Genomic DNA, 19700 nt, shown 5'->3' on the forward strand with positions numbered 1-19700 from the left:
TTGTTCGCTCTTTTAAGGTCAATTTCTAATTCCGCCACTAAACATTTAGGTTTGATACTTTTGTCCCGTCCTTTTCTACTTTTGTCCCGGCCAAAGGAAATTATATATACATAAATGGCACATGCTTGTAAGTTGTAAGTGTTGAGCTCCAATCAAACTTGTTAGTTGTTACATACTCAAATACAATCTTATCCTTTCTTATTGTCTCTATTAGATTAGATTTTGTGATGGAAGCACATCATGCTACAAAATTAGGAAGAAAATTTATCATTATATAACGGTATGGTTATTCTATAAATTGTCATATTATTTAGGGTGAAATCTTCTTAAATTACTCTATGTACAACATTACAAGTAACATTCATCGTCATGTTTTTATCATAAGCAACAAGGACAGCTTTACAAAAAAATTGTTATATTTGATTGTAATAAAAAAACTAACTTGTCTTGATTATAATTCCTCGGATCCTTTTTTATTGTCGATATAGTTAAACTTTTTGTTAATATTCGTATTTGTATTTTCATTTATAGTTTTTAACTAGTTTTTTTTTTTCTTTTTTTAGACACTTTCAACTAATTTGATTTTTTCCAAGAGAAATTGACTGGAATATATCACACTATTGATTTAATAATATTATTCTAAAATCAACACCCCCATTTCAATAATTAATATTGTAAATATATTATAACTAGTGGAGTAACTTTAGACTATTTAGTATACATTGTAAACTTAAATTAATAAAAGCGATATAATTTGGCCTATGTTTATTTTTATTTCAATCTTTTAGCCTATAATTATAATAGTAATCATATACCAATAATCTAAGGGGGTGTTTGGTTGGTTCTCTTAGAATGGATTGAAATGGATTTGCGTCATTCCAATGTTTGGTTGGAGTATTTTGGAATGGAGTTAGATACCCAATAAATTCTAACTCCATTCTAACCCCTTAGAATCTCATACCTACCTCCCTCCATTAGTCCATTAGTATCAAACTTCATTCCAACCAAACAAGTTTAAGAGGGAATAGATTTAGAACCTTATACCTCTACGAATTCATATTCCAATGCATTCCATTCCATGCTATTAAATCAAACGACTCAAGTTGATTCCTTATCATAGATTTTTGCATAAAGTAGTTGTAAACAAGATTTTGAATTTATCCAAACAAATTTTTTACAACCATTTTTTAGTATTTGTTTTTCATTTAAACCAATATGATTATGTTTTTTCTTTTTGGAATGTGTGTTAAGGTAACATTATTGTAAAACGAATTTACAAGTGACTAATTGATTTGAGATACTAATTTTGTCTCCGTTATTACACCTTATAAAGAATTAAAATGGGTAAATAAACGATCGGGATGGACATAATATAAATAAAACAAGAGTTCTTGGTTGGACAAAAAGTGGCCATCACAACTACTCGATTTTTTCAACATTACTTTAATCGATTCTAATACGTTAAAAGCTTGTGACGCATAAATGAGGATTTGTGATATAAAACGGGATAAGAATGAGAATCAAACAGGCAAAGCATATGCCTTGTCCCTTAAAAACCAACCCACCCTTCATAAAAATTCTAACATTCTCACTACTCCACGTCTCCACACCCTTCTATATCTAACAACCTTACCCTTCCTCCCATCTTCAACCTGAAAACCATGACATCATCACCGGAAAACCATGACATCATCGAACACGTAGTCCTCTTCAACGTCAAAGAAGAAGAAGACGACGACTACTCGACAAAAGTCAACGACATGGTCAACTCCCTCAACTCCTTAAACTCCCTTGCTTCAGTCATCTACCTTACAGCGGGCCCCATCTACCGCACCCGATCATCCCCTCTCAAGTACACCCACATGCTCCATGCACGCTACCGCACCTTATCCGACCTCCACGACTACACCCTCCACCCGGCCCACATATCCGTCGTAGACAACCATGTCCGTCCTCTGTGCGAGGACGTCATGGCTGTCGACTGGTCCTCCAGCCTCCTGGAGGACCAGGACGAGGACACGTCCTCCTCCAACCCGGGAGCAGGACGTGTCCTCGTCCCTCGACCGGGATCCGCTCTGCGGATCACGTTCCTAGCGGTCGAGGACGATGACGCAATAAATGACGCCCTCGAGGGGGTCAAGAAAATCAAGGAGAGCGTCCAGGGGACGTATGAGCAAATAAGTTACGGGAAGAACTTTTCCGAAAGAGGAAAGGGGTTCAGTGTGGCCGCACTTGCTGTATTTTCCGATCTAAACGAATTGGATGCGTGTGAAGAATATGAAGATCAAATGAGGTCGTTGATTCATAAGGTTAAAGGAGGTGATGATGATGTTATAGCCGTTGATTATGTTGTTCCACGTCTTGTTAATGTCGATTCTACTGTAGAGTTGTAAACTTTTGTCTTATTCTTCTTTTGTATTACAGCTTGTCATGTGGGCCCCTTGATGTTTTATGATTAAAAATATTTTTTTTTTTTTTTTGATTATTTGTTAGTATATTATCGGCTCATCTAATCTATAGAACTTGAGGTTGGTTGAGGACTTGAGGTGTTTATTGTGCACAAATGTCCTTAGCTAATTTTTTATTCAATTTCTTGTTTGAATTGTTCTTTTTGTGTATGTGAGATATTAAGTAGTTTTTTTTTTTTTTTTTTTTAGACAACAGTGTACTATATATATAGAAATATAAAGAGTAGCTACAAGAATCCATTACAAACCCAAGTGACATTACAACTTAGAAAAAACTTGATACGGCTAAAACTATTAGACAAAGAAACTGGAGCAGACGACCTGTTGCAGTCTTGCATCAGACGAAGAAGTCGGATGCTACTGGTTTGGAAAAGGACGTCTTGGAGTCTGAAATCAGAGGCAAAAGTCATAGCCTCAATCAGAGCTAAAATGTTGATTTGAAGATGGGAAGAGCAAAAGCATTGTAGAACCTCGTGTGATGTGGTCGTTACAGAAAACTTTAAATGAACCAATCAAAGTTTTCTTGTGGAAAACCACCTCCATCCTAAAGTAATAAACAAATTTTTGTGGGCTAGATAAAACAGGGGTAACAACTTCAGATAAACAAGCAGAATGATCATAGGCTTTTGAGCGAGAAGTGAAATGACGTTGTTGCTGGGACAGAAAAGTAGACTCGGAAAAAATCTCGGCAGGACAAACACAATTCTCCCTGAAAATCACATTATTCCGATGCTTCCAGATTGCAAACAAAGTAAGAGGAAATTGTAAAAGTAGGAAGACATTACCGTCTGAAAAGCAAGTGAGGTAGCTCAGGAAAAATTGAAACCAGTCAGAAAAAGAGGTATGAGAGCTTACTTCTGCACGAATTCCAAGAAGACTGGCAGCCCAAATGCGTTTGACAAAAGGACAGTCACGGAACAAGTGACCCAAAGTTTCAGGGTCTTTAAGACAAAAAGAACAGTTTGGAGTAACAAGCATACCTCTGCGAATTAAAACATCAGCAGTAGGTAAGATACCATGAGCAATCTTCCATAGAAAAAGCTTAATATGTGTTTGACAGGGAAGGCGCCAAATCAAAGACCAGTTAAAATCTCTTTTAGCACGTGAAAGTTGAGAGCCAGGAGAGGATGAGCAGTTGTGTAGAAAGAACGAGTAACCAGACCTAGATGAGTATCTTCTATCTTCAGTGAATTTCCAATAAATGAAGTCGTCCACAGGTTCAGGTGGAAGTTCTAGTGCACAAATATTTCTAGCGGTGACCGTGTCAAAAAACTTAAAAACATTCTGCTTATTCCACTGAGACGAAGGAAGAATAAGGTATGCAAAACTGATAGTGTGAGTTTGGAACGTAGACTTAAGACACGGCTTTGTTCCAAGAATCCAAGCGTCATTCCGGATATTAATCGAGTTTCCGTTACCAAATTTCCAAGCAAAACCATCCCGAAGAAGATAAGTATATTTAATAACACCTTTCCATGCAAAAGACGCAGCCAAGTATTTTGAAACTTTTTCCGGTATAGGAAAGTCTTTATGGTATTTTGCTCGTAGGACAGAAGAAATAAGGGAGGAATGCTGATGATGGCAGCGCCAGAAAGTCTTGGCTAACAAAGCTTGGCTAAAAATACGGGCATTTTTAATACCAAGACCCCCCCTCCGACTTTGGCAGCTGCAAAATATCCGGAAACAACCAATGCTGGGCACGCTTGTTTTTAGAGTGTTTCCACCAAAAAAGATCAAGTAAGTAGTTTATTTTGGTAGTAACCTGAAGAGGGACCGGAAGAATAGAGGCCACATGCGCAACCGAGGCCACATGCGCAACCGATGCAATGAGAATAGAGTTTATAAGCAGCAGCTTAGAAGGTTGTGAAAAATTAGCAGCACCCCAAGATAGAATTTTTGTTGAGATCTTATCTAAAAGAAACTGAAAAGCTCCGGTTTTTCTTCTCCCGAGATCAATTGGAACACCCAGGTAAACACCAAAATTCTGTTGAGAAGGAACTTTTAAAAGATTTGTAATATGGTCTCTGAAATCATCAGGTGTTGGAACTAAACTTAATATAGGATTTCTGATGGTTAATCATCTGGCCTGACATAGCACTGAAGGAGACCAGATATGTCTTAAGGATTCACAGCTAAACGAAGATAAGCGGAAGCACAAAAGAGAATCGTCAGCGTATAATAAATGAGAAATGGCTGGGCTATATCTTGAAAGTTTGATACCTTCAATATTAAGTAGTTATTCCATTGGTACAAGAAGAAAATTGATAAAACGTCATCGAGGAGTATAAAGTCTCGATACCACAATTTTCCATACTCAAAAATTTATGTAAGGTGTGCTCCGTATCATTTTAACACAAATTCTTCTTTCGAATAAACGAAGTTGTTTTCTTCTTTTAAAAAAAGGGTTAAATCGGTACTTCAGGCCATTTGCCTAGGAAACGCGAAAACAATTGTCCCTACTATCAACAGATAATATTAAGATCCATTTTAAAGTAAAATGGATATATTCGTTTTAAGTAAGACTTACTAAGTTTTATTTTAAAAGTTACTAACAGGTCGAAATCCTTCGAATAATTGAATAGTTTGCTTAGTCCTAAAACTCCTAATCACTATATTTAAAGGTTTTTTTTTTTTTGGTACATATCACTATATTTAAATATGAGAAGGTGATATTGAGATTGGGTACGGACGGGTAGTTCCATATCATTGTCCAAATATAGGCCCATCAATTTCTGCACAATAAGGGACTCTAGTCTCTAGGATATACAAACCCAAAAAGAAACCACATTACCCACAGATATAAAACCTCATCGTTTTAAAATTTGGTAAACTAGTTTCCTTTTCTCAGATATGAACGAGAAGACTTTGATTAATTCACGTGAAACGGGTATCTTGTACATAAAAATGTCAATCATAACTTTAACATGATTCTACATGGATTTAAAGAATATGTCAATCATAACTTTAACATGATTCTACATGGATTTAAAGAATATGATAAAGTGACTATGGCTTTAACTAGCAGTGCCATTGACAAACAAATATCTTTGCACGGTATTAATTCATATTCTCTCATGTTTTAAGGGCCCTGTATTTTTGTTTTAAGAATTCATATTTTAACTTGAGACAAATATTACCCGTCTTAAGTGAGAATTTGTATTCCTAGTTATCTAAGAGCTCCCTTCCTACAAACCAACATAAACAACTATTAATAGTAATTAATAGTAATTGAATGGAGGCCGCGCGAACGCAGGCCACCACTTACACAAATAATGGCGTACACTTTCCCACATTGAGGAGAGGTTAGGCAAGCGCATATCCAAAGTGCAATGGAGAACACCCACCTAGGCCATAAGCCTTCTTGATTACCTATAGACCCCGCCTAGGTAAGTTTTTTTTACCTATAACTTTAATTTAATCTTTTTCTTATACTACCGGATTTCCTTATCTTCACTCTTAGTAACGATGTGGGACATGGAGTTAAAGAATACGATAAAGTGAAAGTGATCAAGTGATACTGACCTCGAGTAACAGGGACAAGCAAATGGTTTTTGAACTATTTATTTAGATCCTTTCCCGTAATTCTCTCGTAAAAGGGTGCATCCAGTCTATGGGCTAGCCCATGGTGCGGTATGATCGTAACAATCACTTTAAGCAGTGAAAAGAACATAATTAGACCAATCATAATTCAAGAAAGGGGTTTCACAAAAAAAGAGCAATTCGGGTTCTCGAACAAGTAAATGAGGATGATCTTAGTGGCGTTGTAAATAGATCAACAAGCTGGCCAAGATGATCTCATATTTTCATGTACTCCTCCGATCCAGACCAAAAGTAACATTGATTTTTTGGCACCATTCATGGTCGTAGAGAATCTTCGATATTATTCTTAATTTATAAGATAAAATATATTCATGTGAGATCTTGTTTGATTCATTGTCATGAATGCTATAAGAATATCAAATTTTTATAATTTTTAATAATGTGTAACTAAAGATATTTACGTTGCAAAATGTGTTTCGACAAGTGTGAAGAAGTCAATGTTACATTTGGTCTGGATCGGAGGGAATACCAAATTATGACCATTATGACTGCAATTGTTGGTTTCGTATAGTCTTATTGTTAGATTTGCTATAGGGACTGCGACGCGCCCATTGAAAAAGAGATACTCTCCATTTATAAGTTTAAGAAGGCTTCATCCCCAAACCAATTGACAATGGGTGGATTATGTTCTTTGGTTTATAATATACGGAGTAGGTTACTTCCACACTTACATGTGCACTTATTGGGTTGACTTATTTCTTCACACTTATCAATTGACATTTAAATGATCCCAATTGATAAGACGATTTGAGATACTATTAGAACTAATTATACTCGAAAATGATCTGATTTAAAGTTACATTTAGATAAAATGACTCAATAACAATTAACAATGACTCAATAACAATTAACAACACGTTGAATACAAAATCGTAATAATCCGAATCAGTTTGATGATACATATTAATCAGTTTGATAAAATTCATGAACAATTATGGATTAGGATAATGACATACTGATGCCTCATATACTACCCCAACTTGCAATCTTATAATAATTTCCACAAATAATCACACATAATAACCCACAATATTTAGACGTTTCTACGATTTTGTAGAATAGATAGAACCACCTTTTCAAACCTTACTATCAAAATGTTGTGAGTCAAATACAGTAAAAATTGAACTAGTCCCAAACTTTACGTTGATGTAATTATATTGATCAACTGGTGAATATTTGAATTAAAATCGATTTAAAATTTCTAAAATGTGCCATAAGAATATATGTTTTAATGTTTTATAGATCCTTAAGAACACATGTTAAGAAAACTTAAATAGAAAGTTTGACAATAAATATCAGGAAAATTAAAGTAGAGGCGACAAAACATGACATGCCACGAAAACACGACACGAACCCGACACAAAATTAATGGGTTTGGGTTGAAGCTTGATGACCCATTTATGTAAGTGGGTTGACACGAACACGATACGGGATTTAATTGGGTCGGGTTTGGGTTGAGCTTTCTAAACATGAATCTGACGCGAATTACCTATTTACTAAATTAATTTTAATTTTCTTGATTTTTCATCGCATAAATATACTTACACTTTCCAAATATAGACAAAACACGAAAACCCGACACGAACCCGACACGAAATTAATGGGTTAGGGTTGAGAATTGATGACCCATTTAAGTAAGTGGGTCGACACGAACACGACACGAAATTTAATTGGGCCGGGTTTTGGTTTAAGGGTTCGTGACCCGTTTACATGTGACATGAACACGAACCCGACACGACCCGATCTGTTTGCCATGTTTAAATTAAAGTAATAGAACACATTTAGATTCCAATACCATGTTTAGCATCAACTTTTCATTTTAGTCTTTTTAAAATATGTCCTTACAACACATTTTTAAAAAATTGAAAATCAAATATCTAATTCCCTTTCACAAAAAAAAAAAAAAAAAAAAAAAAAAAAAATCAAATATCTAATTCGGTCCTTAATTATTTTGCTGTTCATTGAATAAGTACAACCTAATCGCTTGATTAGCTTGATTAAACACCTTAATTAAGGCCATTAGAAGATAACGAAATTTGAAGGTGGTAAACGAGCTCTACTTTTCTACGGCATGGGACCCGCCATAACTAGAAAATACGTCTCTATAATTGGTTCTAATCTATAGACATTGACTAAGATTAAGATTAAGATTAAAATAAGTCCCAATAATGTAATGCTAATCTCTTGGTGCCATTGGCGTCATCCTTCGGTGAAAATGAATCAAAACAATTGTTATATTCCCTTCGTTTTGGTGGGTGAATAAATTTTTAAGAGAGATGGTCTCAAACTACTATGATATTTCGTAAAGGACGTTCTTAAAAACAACCTATTTAATTTTAAAAGTAGGTTGTTAGGATATATGCAATGGGAGAAAAATTCATAATTTCATTAGTTACTCGCGTATTAATAGTAGGCAGTCGTTGCAGATGTTGCAAAATAATATCTAACGTCGGTTCTGATTGGTTGTCAAGTAAATTGATCGGTCATGCAGGAGAGATAATCCTTGCGATTATCTGGATGTCGTTCGACACGTTTCCCATTTGGTGAAACCAATCTTAACAAAACTCTTTGATAAATAGAATGATAGTTTGAAAATGATTCTAGTACTTATTTGGATAAATAGTGAACTATAAACATGAGGGACTATTAGTTGTTACGACTTGGTATATGAGATGCAAACCATTGTAATTATTCATATTAAGAGTAAAACTCTAAACGTGAGGTGACTAGTAGCTATTAGTATTACGACCTGGTACGAGATGGGAGGCGACTATTACTTATTACGGGATTAGAAGAACCTTACTTCCTCTGTACCAATGATACGAACCTTGATGATAATCATATCATACTCCCTCCGTCCCGGTCAATTGTTATCCAAAATCAATTTGATACGAGATGTGTGATGTGGGTAAGTGTAGATGTGAGAAAACACCTTAATTTATCACTCCCTCCAATTTCATTTATTGTTCCCGTTTCTTTTTGACATAAGAAATAAGGGAATCAATTTGAACTACACAATACACATGACCTCATATCAAATTGATTTTGGACCACACAAAGTTGTCCAAAAAAGGGAAGAGGGAACAATAAGGAAAATGGATGGAAAAGGAAAGGGGAACAATAAATGAAATTGGAGAGAGTATTATTTTTCTCTACTTTTGTCATTTCCTTTATCTCTGTGCTGAAATGAATAGATAACGATTTATTATTATTTTTCTCTACTTTTTACTCCCTCTTATTCACTATATTCTTCCCTATTTCCTTATTCGGATTATTCGGGTTTTCTTCCCTATTTCCTTTTGATTTGTGTGGTCCAAATTAAATTGCATGTGGGGTAGTGTATTTTATGTGGTCAAAATTCACTTTCTTATTTCTTGTGCAAAAAGGAAAGGGGAAGAATATAGTGAATAGGAGGGAGTATTATTTTTCTCTACTTTTGTCATTTCCTTGATCTCTATGCTGAAATGAATAGATAACGAATGATCGAGACGGAGAGAGTATATTTAAATGAATAGATAACGAATGATCGAGACGAGGAGGGTATATTCATATGTACTACTCCTTTTGTCCAACAGCTAGTCTTGCTTGTGGCGGGCTAATCCCGTCCGTCCGCGTCACGACATGTGACTCACAAAAAGGGAGAGGACAAGGTGGGAATCTTTATGTCTTCCCACTCACCTTTCATGGCGTTTTGTGAGAGGAAAGCGGTATCTCATCGCGAAACATGATGGATATCGCCCGTCTTATTCAATGAGATTTTGCGTAATTAAATGGTGTAAACAAACAATGAATATTCGATTTGTAATTGAATGGAGGCCGCGCGAACGCTGGCCCCACTTACACAAATAATGGCGTACACTCTCCCACATCGAGGAGAAGTTAGGCAGGCGCACTTCCAAAGTGCAATGGAGAACACCTTCCTAGGCCATAGGCCTTCTTGATTACCTATAGACCCCGCCAAGGTAAGTTTTTTTACCTATATCACGAATCTAATCCTTTTCTTATACTACCGTCTTTTCTCGTCTTTCACTCTCAGTAACGATGTGGGACAAGGTAGATCCTCCTTGATATCATAGACTTACGGTTTTGTTAGAAGAATAGTTTTATCTTTTTTTTTTTTTCGGTAGATAGAATAGTTTTATCTTTTGTAAGACACTCTCTTACCCAATTAATGAGTGAATTGATGTCAAGGTAAAGGAATCATGATTCATATCAGTGAAATAAGTGTCGGTCACGAAACAAGTGTTAGAATATCAGATACAACTATTTTATGGTCTAAAATAAAGTGTCAAGTAAAGTATCGGAATACCGAACACCATATAATCATTTGTATAACTACGCAAATAAATCATTTATTCACCGTTCCACTCACAGAGTCACAAATTTACATTAACATGAATTGGTATGCACAACATACATACATTTAATTTAAAAAACGATAAGTAAATATTTAGCCTGCCAACATATATTCATAGCTTGGTGATGTCGAAATCATCGAAGGCATAACTGAAAGTGATGTTTATCGAATCAGAATCATAATCGGAATGAGAATGAATTAGAAGATCCCAAGATAAGGAGCTTTTGATGAGGAATTTGTTACTGGGGAACTCAACTTGTAGTTGCACATGAACATATTGTTTGGTTTGTAATTTGATCGTCTACTTGGTTTCATTGTCCCAACTGCCGGTTCATTCAAGTATGCATATTTGCTCTTTGTCCACCTATCATCATCAAAGGTAGAAATCATATGAATAAATTATTCCGACATTGAAAATACTGACTAGAGACCGAAACCCTTTTTGTTAATGTCTTTCACTATCACGTATCCGTCACCACAATCTGAAACTAATTCGCATCAATTAATTGTTGCCTTGTGACGGATATGCCATAATTAATTTGTAAGAGTGAGCTACTAGGTAACAGTTGTTATTGTGGTTGGTAATGAAATACGGTAGTTAATATCGAATAATAATTGAAACAATACATGTCTATTTTAATTTGTGGTGTGATTGATAAGAGTGACGGTTCTAATTAAATGTCACAATTATTGAATCTGAAATTATTTATGGTTAGTTGGTGATTACGAATTAGAGTCCCTTTAAGGCAATCCATAGCATAGTAGCGAAGTTGGTGATCAAGGTCTATCAAAAACGAAGTGAGTTGACTATAAATAATAATATACGAGTATTTCTTTACCAAACCATATACCGTATACGCAACTATCTAAATCTAAGGCCAATTCAAATTAAACCCCCGTTTCATGGAAAATGTAGACGCGAGATTACTCATCCTAAGACTGATCGACAATAACTACGTACTCGCTCGATCACATACATGTGATTAATATGGAAGGTCAGTAAGGGTTGGCTAATCAGATTTACAGAATTACTCGTATAGTCGTATATATACATGATAATAATAATAATTAGAGTGATAGATGACTAACCAGTCCTTGATCCCCACACGGATTTCTTGATTATTACCATAATAATTCTTGGTCTCCCTCTTGTTACTAGCAATATCTTCTTCCATGATTTCAATTTCTTCCAGGGATTCTAAAAATCGCCTATAATCGTCTTTCTGTATCAAACAATAGCACATATTTGTCGTTAAGTCTTTTATGAGACGATATCATATTAAATAAAGTGACCGAACATAAAAAATACCATAAAATAAGTACTCCAAAAATAATTCAACAAAAAAATATATATTCTCATTAGTTAGGATATACGATAATTAACATGTTGAGGATTTTTCATTAATACTCCAAATACGATCAAAAACAAAACTCGATTAAAGGGATAAAAGACAATACAGAGAGGTGGGTAGCCCTTAGACGGGCAGCAGCTTTGATAGCAGCAAGCAGATGTTCCTCTTCCACCAACCGCTTCTTCCTCCAAAACCTTTCAATCTCCCTCCTTGTATAGCTACTCCACATCGACCGAGGCGGTGGTGGTGGCGGTGACGGTGGTGATGTTTGTTGTTTTGCCAAATTCATTAATTCCCCCGTGTTTCCTTTTCCCATAATTTTTTGTGCTAATGTTTTCAGCAAATAATCTTGAAATAAACAGTAGCTTATTTATTTGTAGTATGTTGGGATTACTAAGGTTTTGTAGGAGGGTTGAATATTAGTTGGATGTTAGAATCTTGGATAGAAAACTACCATTCCAATCTAACTTTCCCTACAGTTTTTAGTTGATGAATTTCAAGTATATACTAAGAATTTGTTGAGTAAATGAAATGTGAAGTTGACTGATGGATATAATTTTATGTGACATCATTTACGTGAAGTGTGTCCAAAGAACTCTAAAATGATTAATATTCCGTAAATTATAGAGTGGGCAACCTGATATAATACGGATTACTCCCTTCGTCCCGGTCAATAGATTACACTTATTTTATTTTCAATGGAAAATTGGGAGCAGTTGATATCCTTTGCATTACTTTTAGGATTCTTTTAGCTCCACTAACGGTTAGTTTTGTGTATTTATCTGGTAGTCGCTGCTCCGAGAAATTACGATGGATTTTTTGTATCGAGATTTTTTAATTTAAGTCATTTTATATTGGTCTTAAAGAGTACTATATAAATTCCCTATGTTGCACTGTTATGCATATCATAATAATTTAAATCCGAATTTGGAAATCTGTAATCTCCTCAATATTAATAAAATTCTCCTCCATATTGCCATGTAGACGTAACTAACACTAATAATAAAAAAAATATCGTGTACTAGTAAATCGAGGAGTGAAATGTAATTTGAATTACATTCTCAAATGGAGTAAAAATATAAAGATTGAATTGTCACATTAAATAAATGGAAATTTCTTATGGTACCCTCGAATTTTGGCAGATTACATATGAGTAATTAGATGAGTAATTTAGTATGTTATGTTATTTGTGTTTTGTTATTTAGGTATTAAATGTTTTATTAGATAAAATAAGGATTTGGGTATTAGATGGCGAAGTATTAGTGTATTAGATAACAAAAAGAAGGCGTAACAAGTCATACGAGTAATGGCGTTATGACGGAAATTTGTCAAATGGTATTCTGGGAAATAAACACAGGAGTATCATGTGTAATCTGCCATAATTCAAGACTACCATGAAAAATTTCTGTTAAATAAAACCAAATGGCAATTGATAAAGTAACTCTTTATCTTAGAGCATCTCCAATGGTTACTTAAAAGGACTTGCTTGCAAATAAAAAAAATTTCAAGCTACTTGGTTAACCATTGGAGCACTCCACATCAACTAGCTTAAATTGAGCTAGTAGCTCCTTAGAGCTAGTAGCTCAAATGGTCCCACAAGAAAATATAACCAATAAAAAAATAGTTGTTTCATTTATTTTTTATTTAGTAATTAAGAATTAAATAAATTAATAAAAAAGTGTGTTAGTTAGGTCTCATCAAGCTAATACTAAATAGGATTTACTATTGGAGTAACTTGTAGCTTGAAATTATTGTTGCTCAAAAAAATGATGTGATAAAAGTAAGATAATACCAACTAGCTTATCATTGTGGATGCTCTTACTGAGTATAAAGTAAATTACTTTCTTTTCCTTCTTCGATATGGGAGACCAAGAATCATTTATTAAAGGTTAGTAGATGGAGTGCGGTGTAGTATTTTCTTGTTCACTAAATATAAAAATCAATTGCGGGTGTGATTTTCTTAATCAAGTGTTTCCCACTACAATTGTCGTGTAGTGTTCACTGATTTAATGTTGTATAGCAGATTCTCATCCAATACGAGAGTTTTTGATGGAGTGAAGAGACACCATAACTGTCCTTTTTCTTTTATATAAAAAAATTATACTCCCTCCGTCGGCTCATTTGTTGTCCTGATTTTGGCACAAAGACCAAGAAAAGAGGAGAGGGCAATTACTAAATGACAAGTGGAACAAATTGAGGGTAAATGATCAAATTACTCATCAAATTCATTCTTAAAATAGAAAGGACAACAAATGACTGAGACACCCAAAAATGGAAAAGGACAACAAATGACCGGGACAGAGGGAGTAATTATTATTATATTTAAGTTTTAGTGAGCAAGTTTCTAGAAGACGGTGTCATATAAATAATATGAGACAAACAAAAAACCCACTGAAACAAAGTAACAACTAATTAAAAGGATTCTGTAAAACGGTTTTTATAATAAGAATTGTAAAACCATACTACAAAGATCTTGATGTGCTTCTCATGAAGGTGGTGGTTAATGGAAATTATTTTTCGTGGAATTACTTAGGTAAAATATCACTTGAATTTACATTAACAACTATTTAAAGAAGTAGCCACACTAAGATTATCGTGAGACCGTTTTATTAAAAAAATAGTGTTAATTAAGTCTAATATAGTGGGCATCAAACTGCTTACCCAACCAGGCCAACTTACAGAAGTACTAGACGAGTAATGACTATTTATAAAACTGGGCCGACAGCTCAAACTACATATCTATGGACCATTATAACGCACTCAATTGGGCCAAATTTCAGAATACATTTCTCCAGCCCTAGTTAGGGATGTCAATAAATCGGGTTCGGGTCGGGTAAAGCCTCATCCGTCGTCCATCTGTCACATTAAAATCTCATCCTACCCATCTGCCATCCATTAAAATTAGCATCCGTCATCCACCCAACCCATCTGCCACCCATTAAAATTAGCATCTGTCATCCACCCATCCATCATCCATGGATGAAACGGATGGAAAAATTAAGTTATATAATCATTTTAATGCAACTTTTTAGTGTGTATTTTCACCAAATATATATAATGAGGGTAGAAAAATAAGAGAAATTGAATATTTTATATCTTAAAAATGTAATACATATATTTTTTTTCAAAATCAGAACTAATAAATTGGGTGGTGGATGGATGACGGGTGAAATTTCTTCATCCAATCCATCCGTCATCCGTCATCTGTTTCATCCATCATCCATCCGTCATCCATTTAGGTCGGGTTTTCGTCCGTCTTTTAGAATCGGGTGGGATCAAATTTTTATCGGGTGCGGGTGAAATTGACATCCCTAGCCCTAGTAAGTAGTACTTCATCTAAGTCATATCGTAAGTCGTAACCGTGTTATTAACTGATGTAAGTGAAAGTAAATGAGAGATTGTGGGGTTATAAGTTATTATAACCACAAATATTAAACAAATAAGGAAAATGGAAAATCTTTGTGAATTTGTCATTTTAGGAAATGTGGAAGATCTTAGAGATTAGAAGGGAGTATGACTTAATTAGACTTTTTTCTTCAGACCATCCCCAAGCAGTGGTCGCGCTAATTAGGTCGCGACCCGATTTTACTCTTAATCTCACCTTATTAACCTTGACCCATTTTCACCTCCCAAGCAGAAGGTCGCGACCTAGGTCATCAACCCAATTATTTTTCACCTTCCAACCCTTTTTGTTTTGTTTACGACCAATGATAATTTGACACCTATTGGGTCACCAATTGACCTAATAAGGTCAAGAGCAACCAAAGAGGTCACAAATTGACCTTATAAGGTCAAGAGCAACCAAAAGGTCACGCTAATCTCATGCTTAATTGTTGGTTAAGGCGACCTAACAAGGTCGCGACCCCCCTCGTGACCTTGCTTGGGGATGGTCTCATAATCTCAGTTATTTACCCTTTTCATTACAACTCTTAAATTTTCAGTTTTCTCATGTTTAATTTTCCCTTTTGAATGCCACCACCCTCCCTTTTCCACCTCTGCCACCACCCTTCCCCGCCTCTGCTTGCCGCGACCAACCGCCCTCCCTTGACCTAAATGATCACTGCACTGCAGGCCGACCACCATGACGGCGGTGGCATTAGGTGGTCCATCGATCTATTTTGGATGTCTCGGACTCCCGCTCCTTGCTTGACACGACTACCATCTGAGAACCCACGCCAGCCTACCTCTGCTACCACCGCCCCTTCCCTCGCCGGACAACCACTGCCACCGCATCCCCTCTACCCGCCTCTCCTCGTTAGATCCTCACCCACCATTGTACTGTCTATGATGAATAAAACGAAAAAAAATTGTCGAATTATACGAATTATGCTCTCTCTTGACGCCCCTCCCGTGTCTCCCACCCCCGTGTCACCACCGTCTACCGCCCAGAAGTCGCGCATTTCCCCGCGCCACGACCACCTCTTGCCTACCACCACCCTTTTCTCACAAATCCTAATTAAAAAAAATCAAAATTAATCGGAAAATATAACTTGTAAATCAATTAATCTAAACATTAAAGTAGTTAATAAATAAAAGGAAGTAATTTATTGTTCAATATGATAATCGAGATTAATAATTACAAGTTGCAGAAGAAATTAGATTATGTGTTGGGGAGGAGAAGAGGAAATTTTGGTTTTTCTCTCTTTGTCGAGGGAAGGGTAGTGTAAGGAAACATTATGAAAAACTCTCCATGATTAAGCAAATTACGAAAGAGCAATGATGTTTTTTAAGCTTCAGTTTTTAAGAACGTCTTTTATTCAAATCGCTCTAAATATTTACATCATTACAAAAAAAACCTACAGAAATAAATATTCATGATAAAGTTCGCTCGAGGAACCGGTATCTCTAATGGTACCGAATTTAAAAAAAAAAATCCATCAAGGGTAAAACCTCTTAACAAAAACCTGAAAAGCACAGGGTTTAGCTCCCTCTTTCGAATTTGATCCGGCTCCTACTGGAAGATCCGTCGTAACCTTCTCTCGAGGAACCACCACCAACTCCATCCATGGCTTGCAGACCCTTCGTCATTTCTGCCTGAATTCGGTCAAGCCCAAATAGATCAGTCTCCACAGCAGGAGCCTCTTCCTCTTGCTCAAACTCGAGAGGCCTACCCCTCGTAGCAGCTCTCTCTGATGTTCCAGTGAACGCCTTGTTGGGTTTGAACCTTTCCGTATTTTTAATTTTCTCAAGCTGTTTATCAGCCGCACCATACACGTCAGAATCCACATCTTTTTTAGGCTGGTAGAGTGTTGAAAGAGTAGCTTGAGCAGTGAACAAGCTCTTGTCATATACATTGTATTGATCATCTGTTGCAAAACCCGAGTCCATCCCTTTCTCCTGGTTGAACAACCTCTGATCATACATAACCTCTCCTCTTCCGTCCCCAACTGATGCCATGCCGAGAGCAACTTTCTCACTAATGTCCCGATCTCTATCTCGTGTAATCTTACTCTTCTTCCTCATTGACTCACTCTTTGCTTCCAACCGCCTCTCTCGCTTCCTCTCCTTTCCTCTATCCTCACGAATTTTCTCACGCTGCAATATATCCGCTCTTGAATCATCTATAGCCACCGAGGCAGTAACACATGTCCTCTCAGAGCGTGCTTTAGCAGCCAAAGCACGAAGCTCGGCCTCTTTCTTCTCCTTGTCTTTCTTGAACATTTCCTTTTGAACCTTGGATCGCATTGACACAGCTTCTCTAGCCTTTTGCTCTGCCACATAGAGAGACTCAGACAGTTCCGCAAAGTTATCATTGATCTGAACTTCCTGAAGACCTCTTCCGTCAGCTGCAAGCCTCTTATCAAGAGGAATGGTGTACCCTTTCGAGTTCTTCCAGTTTGATATGCAAGGTGGAATTTTCCAATCCTGTTGATCTTTGACCGTCACAGGTCGAGGCGGAGAATGCATAACCGGAACAGGTGGTGAGCCATAAGCCTTTGGAACTTTCTTATGCTTGAACTTAGGCGGCTCAAGAGGATCTACCGGCATCTCTACCAATCTAATAATTCTCTGTTTTGCCCCGGAATTAAAGGCAGCCGATTGTTGGGATGGTTGGTACTTGATGAATTTGGAGTCGGTTGATTGTTTGGGCACATTTTTAGGTTGAGCAACACTCAATTTTACATTAACGATCTCCTCAACAGCCGCTTGAGTAGCTTCCCTCGTCTCTTCAATCTTCGTTTGCAATTCTTCCTCCTCCGCCTCCTCACCCTTCAAAATCTTGGGGACAAGATCCCGATATTGAGAAAACACAATCTTAGACGCGTTCTCATTCTGCCTAACTACAGCATCAAAAGCAACATTCCCATTACTATCCACCGTCACAGGCAATATCTCTGAACCTGGTTTAGAGTCTTTCGTTCCCATCCCCAGCGGATATTGGGCCACATGAATCTCTGGAAACGCACCTCCATCACCAAAATCCTCAGGCTTACGAGGAATAACACGATGTCTATTCAAATAAGATGGTATGTCTACAGAACTAACTGAGACCTTTTCTACCTCTTCAGCAGTAAAACGATTCTTAAACCAGGGATCATTTGTGTGATCATACTGAGTAGATTTCGACGATTTTGCAGGCGGTAATAGTTCTCTCAGAGGAGCCACCATAGCTCACAAAATACAGCAATCTCCAACTCCCTAACCTCAGATTAAACTTTGCCTGCCAAAAAACACAAACAAAAAAATAAATAACCAAAATATTAAAAGCAATAACCTTGAAAACAAAAAATTAGCTGATGTATTTGAGTTAGTTTTTGTAAGGTGGTTTTATTACAGTAATATAATTGTAAAACAGATTCAAACAAAACCTTAATAATGGGTAAAAGTGGTTACTAAAAGATCCCGTCTTACGATTTTGTGTAAAACCGCGTTGCACGAGTATATTGTTGTTAAACTAGGGCATAATATCATGCAGAAATTACCAATTTACCATATAATTTCCAATAGATTGCAGTAACAGTAAAACAAAATCAATTGAAAAGGAAAATCATGAAGCAAACCTAATTGGGTATTCAACGAATACAATTTTTTTGATAATAATCTAGGAAATAGGGAGTATGTTTAATCCTCAACCAATTTAAGCAAAACCCAACATAAATTTTAATGGCTTTACTTTTCTGGGTACAAGAAACTAAAAATTAAACGCAGGAAAACAAATAATTGAACATATGTATAATTGTATAGCAACAGAAATAAGGAAATCGGAAAGGGGATGCCATGAAGAACTTACAATTGATATGAAAAGCAATCAAATTGCAGTCGCGGGAATTGGGTTGTTTCGAAATTAGGGTTTATTGATTTCGGAATTAGGTTTGTTCGTTGTATTGGAAAGTTAGGTTTAACCGATAAATTGCATGAATAATAATCGTATGGCATAAGATGTCTATTTATATGCGTTTTAGTTTCCTAATCTATCTTAAGGAAATATTCATACAATATTCACATAATAATCGTTTTTCTAATTCAATATAAATATTCACCATTAAAAAGTGTAAGACATTAGGAGAGTTTAATTAACAAGACGAAAACCGACTTAATTTAGGAATTATCTCCCACATGTTTTTGAGGATTTGAGGGTAATGTGTATTTCAGATTTGAGAGCTTCGTCTCATCAGTTTAGGTTTTTTTAATTGAATAAATAGAGTCGAAAACAATATACAACTTTTCTAAAAACGTATTGTATATACGGAACTCCGTATGATAAGAAACGTATATCGCATTGTGTTCATATAACAATTTTGTGTCGTATATTAACAAAGATGAAGATATAATCTGGTAAAGCGAAATACGGGGAGGGTGGCTAAGCCGCTAAGGGAGCTTTAGAATTTGGAGTACATAGGTATATGCGACGGAGATGTTTTAGGATATGTAATGGATCGGGTTATCCAATTCAATTAAGTGTATTATTATTGCATTGCAAAG

General features: G+C 36.0%; 3 protein-coding genes and 2 non-coding genes across 6 annotated transcripts; 1 reads left to right on the plus strand and 4 right to left on the minus strand.

Moving 5' to 3' along the window:
- The first annotated feature begins 1501 nt into the window (after positions 1-1501).
- LOC141611278 (stress-response A/B barrel domain-containing protein UP3-like) lies at positions 1502-2615 on the plus strand. The gene has a single exon (XM_074429784.1). The coding sequence runs from the start codon at positions 1662-1664 to the stop codon at positions 2391-2393; it is 732 nt and encodes a 243-aa protein (XP_074285885.1). The 5' UTR covers positions 1502-1661; the 3' UTR covers positions 2394-2615.
- A 3085-nt stretch (positions 2616-5700) lies between these two features.
- Positions 5701-5862, minus strand: LOC141616463 (U1 spliceosomal RNA). Its single transcript, XR_012530810.1, has one exon. It is a non-coding gene; the product is annotated as a U1 spliceosomal RNA (small nuclear RNA).
- A 4015-nt stretch (positions 5863-9877) lies between these two features.
- On the minus strand, positions 9878-10038 carry LOC141616440 (U1 spliceosomal RNA). Its single transcript, XR_012530788.1, has one exon. It is a non-coding gene; the product is annotated as a U1 spliceosomal RNA (small nuclear RNA).
- Positions 10039-10394: 356 nt separating this feature from the next.
- LOC141611279 (uncharacterized) lies at positions 10395-12387 on the minus strand. The gene is made up of 3 exons (XM_074429785.1): positions 11884-12387; positions 11515-11648; positions 10395-10789 (listed from the first exon to the last, which is right to left on the minus strand). Exons 1-3 carry the CDS (start codon positions 12091-12093, stop codon positions 10624-10626), a joined length of 510 nt encoding a protein of 169 aa, XP_074285886.1. The 5' UTR covers positions 12094-12387; the 3' UTR covers positions 10395-10623.
- A 3282-nt stretch (positions 12388-15669) lies between these two features.
- LOC141611281 (SNW/SKI-interacting protein A-like) lies at positions 15670-19139 on the minus strand. Of its 2 annotated transcripts, XM_074429786.1 has the most exons (3): positions 19005-19138; positions 16796-18416; positions 15670-15966 (listed from the first exon to the last, which is right to left on the minus strand). In XM_074429786.1, exons 2-3 carry the CDS (start codon positions 18384-18386, stop codon positions 15827-15829), a joined length of 1731 nt encoding a protein of 576 aa, XP_074285887.1. In that variant the 5' UTR covers positions 18387-18416; positions 19005-19138; the 3' UTR covers positions 15670-15826. The 2 variants fall into 2 exon arrangements, with proteins under 2 accessions (XP_074285887.1, XP_074285888.1); XM_074429787.1 differs by lacking the exon at positions 15670-15966 and having other exon boundaries at positions 16515-18438; positions 19009-19139.
- Between the last annotated feature and the right edge of the window lie 561 nt (positions 19140-19700).

This window comes from Silene latifolia, chromosome 11, assembly GCF_048544455.1.
Source record: "Silene latifolia isolate original U9 population chromosome 11, ASM4854445v1, whole genome shotgun sequence".
Classification (NCBI taxonomy): domain Eukaryota; kingdom Viridiplantae; phylum Streptophyta; class Magnoliopsida; order Caryophyllales; family Caryophyllaceae; genus Silene; species Silene latifolia.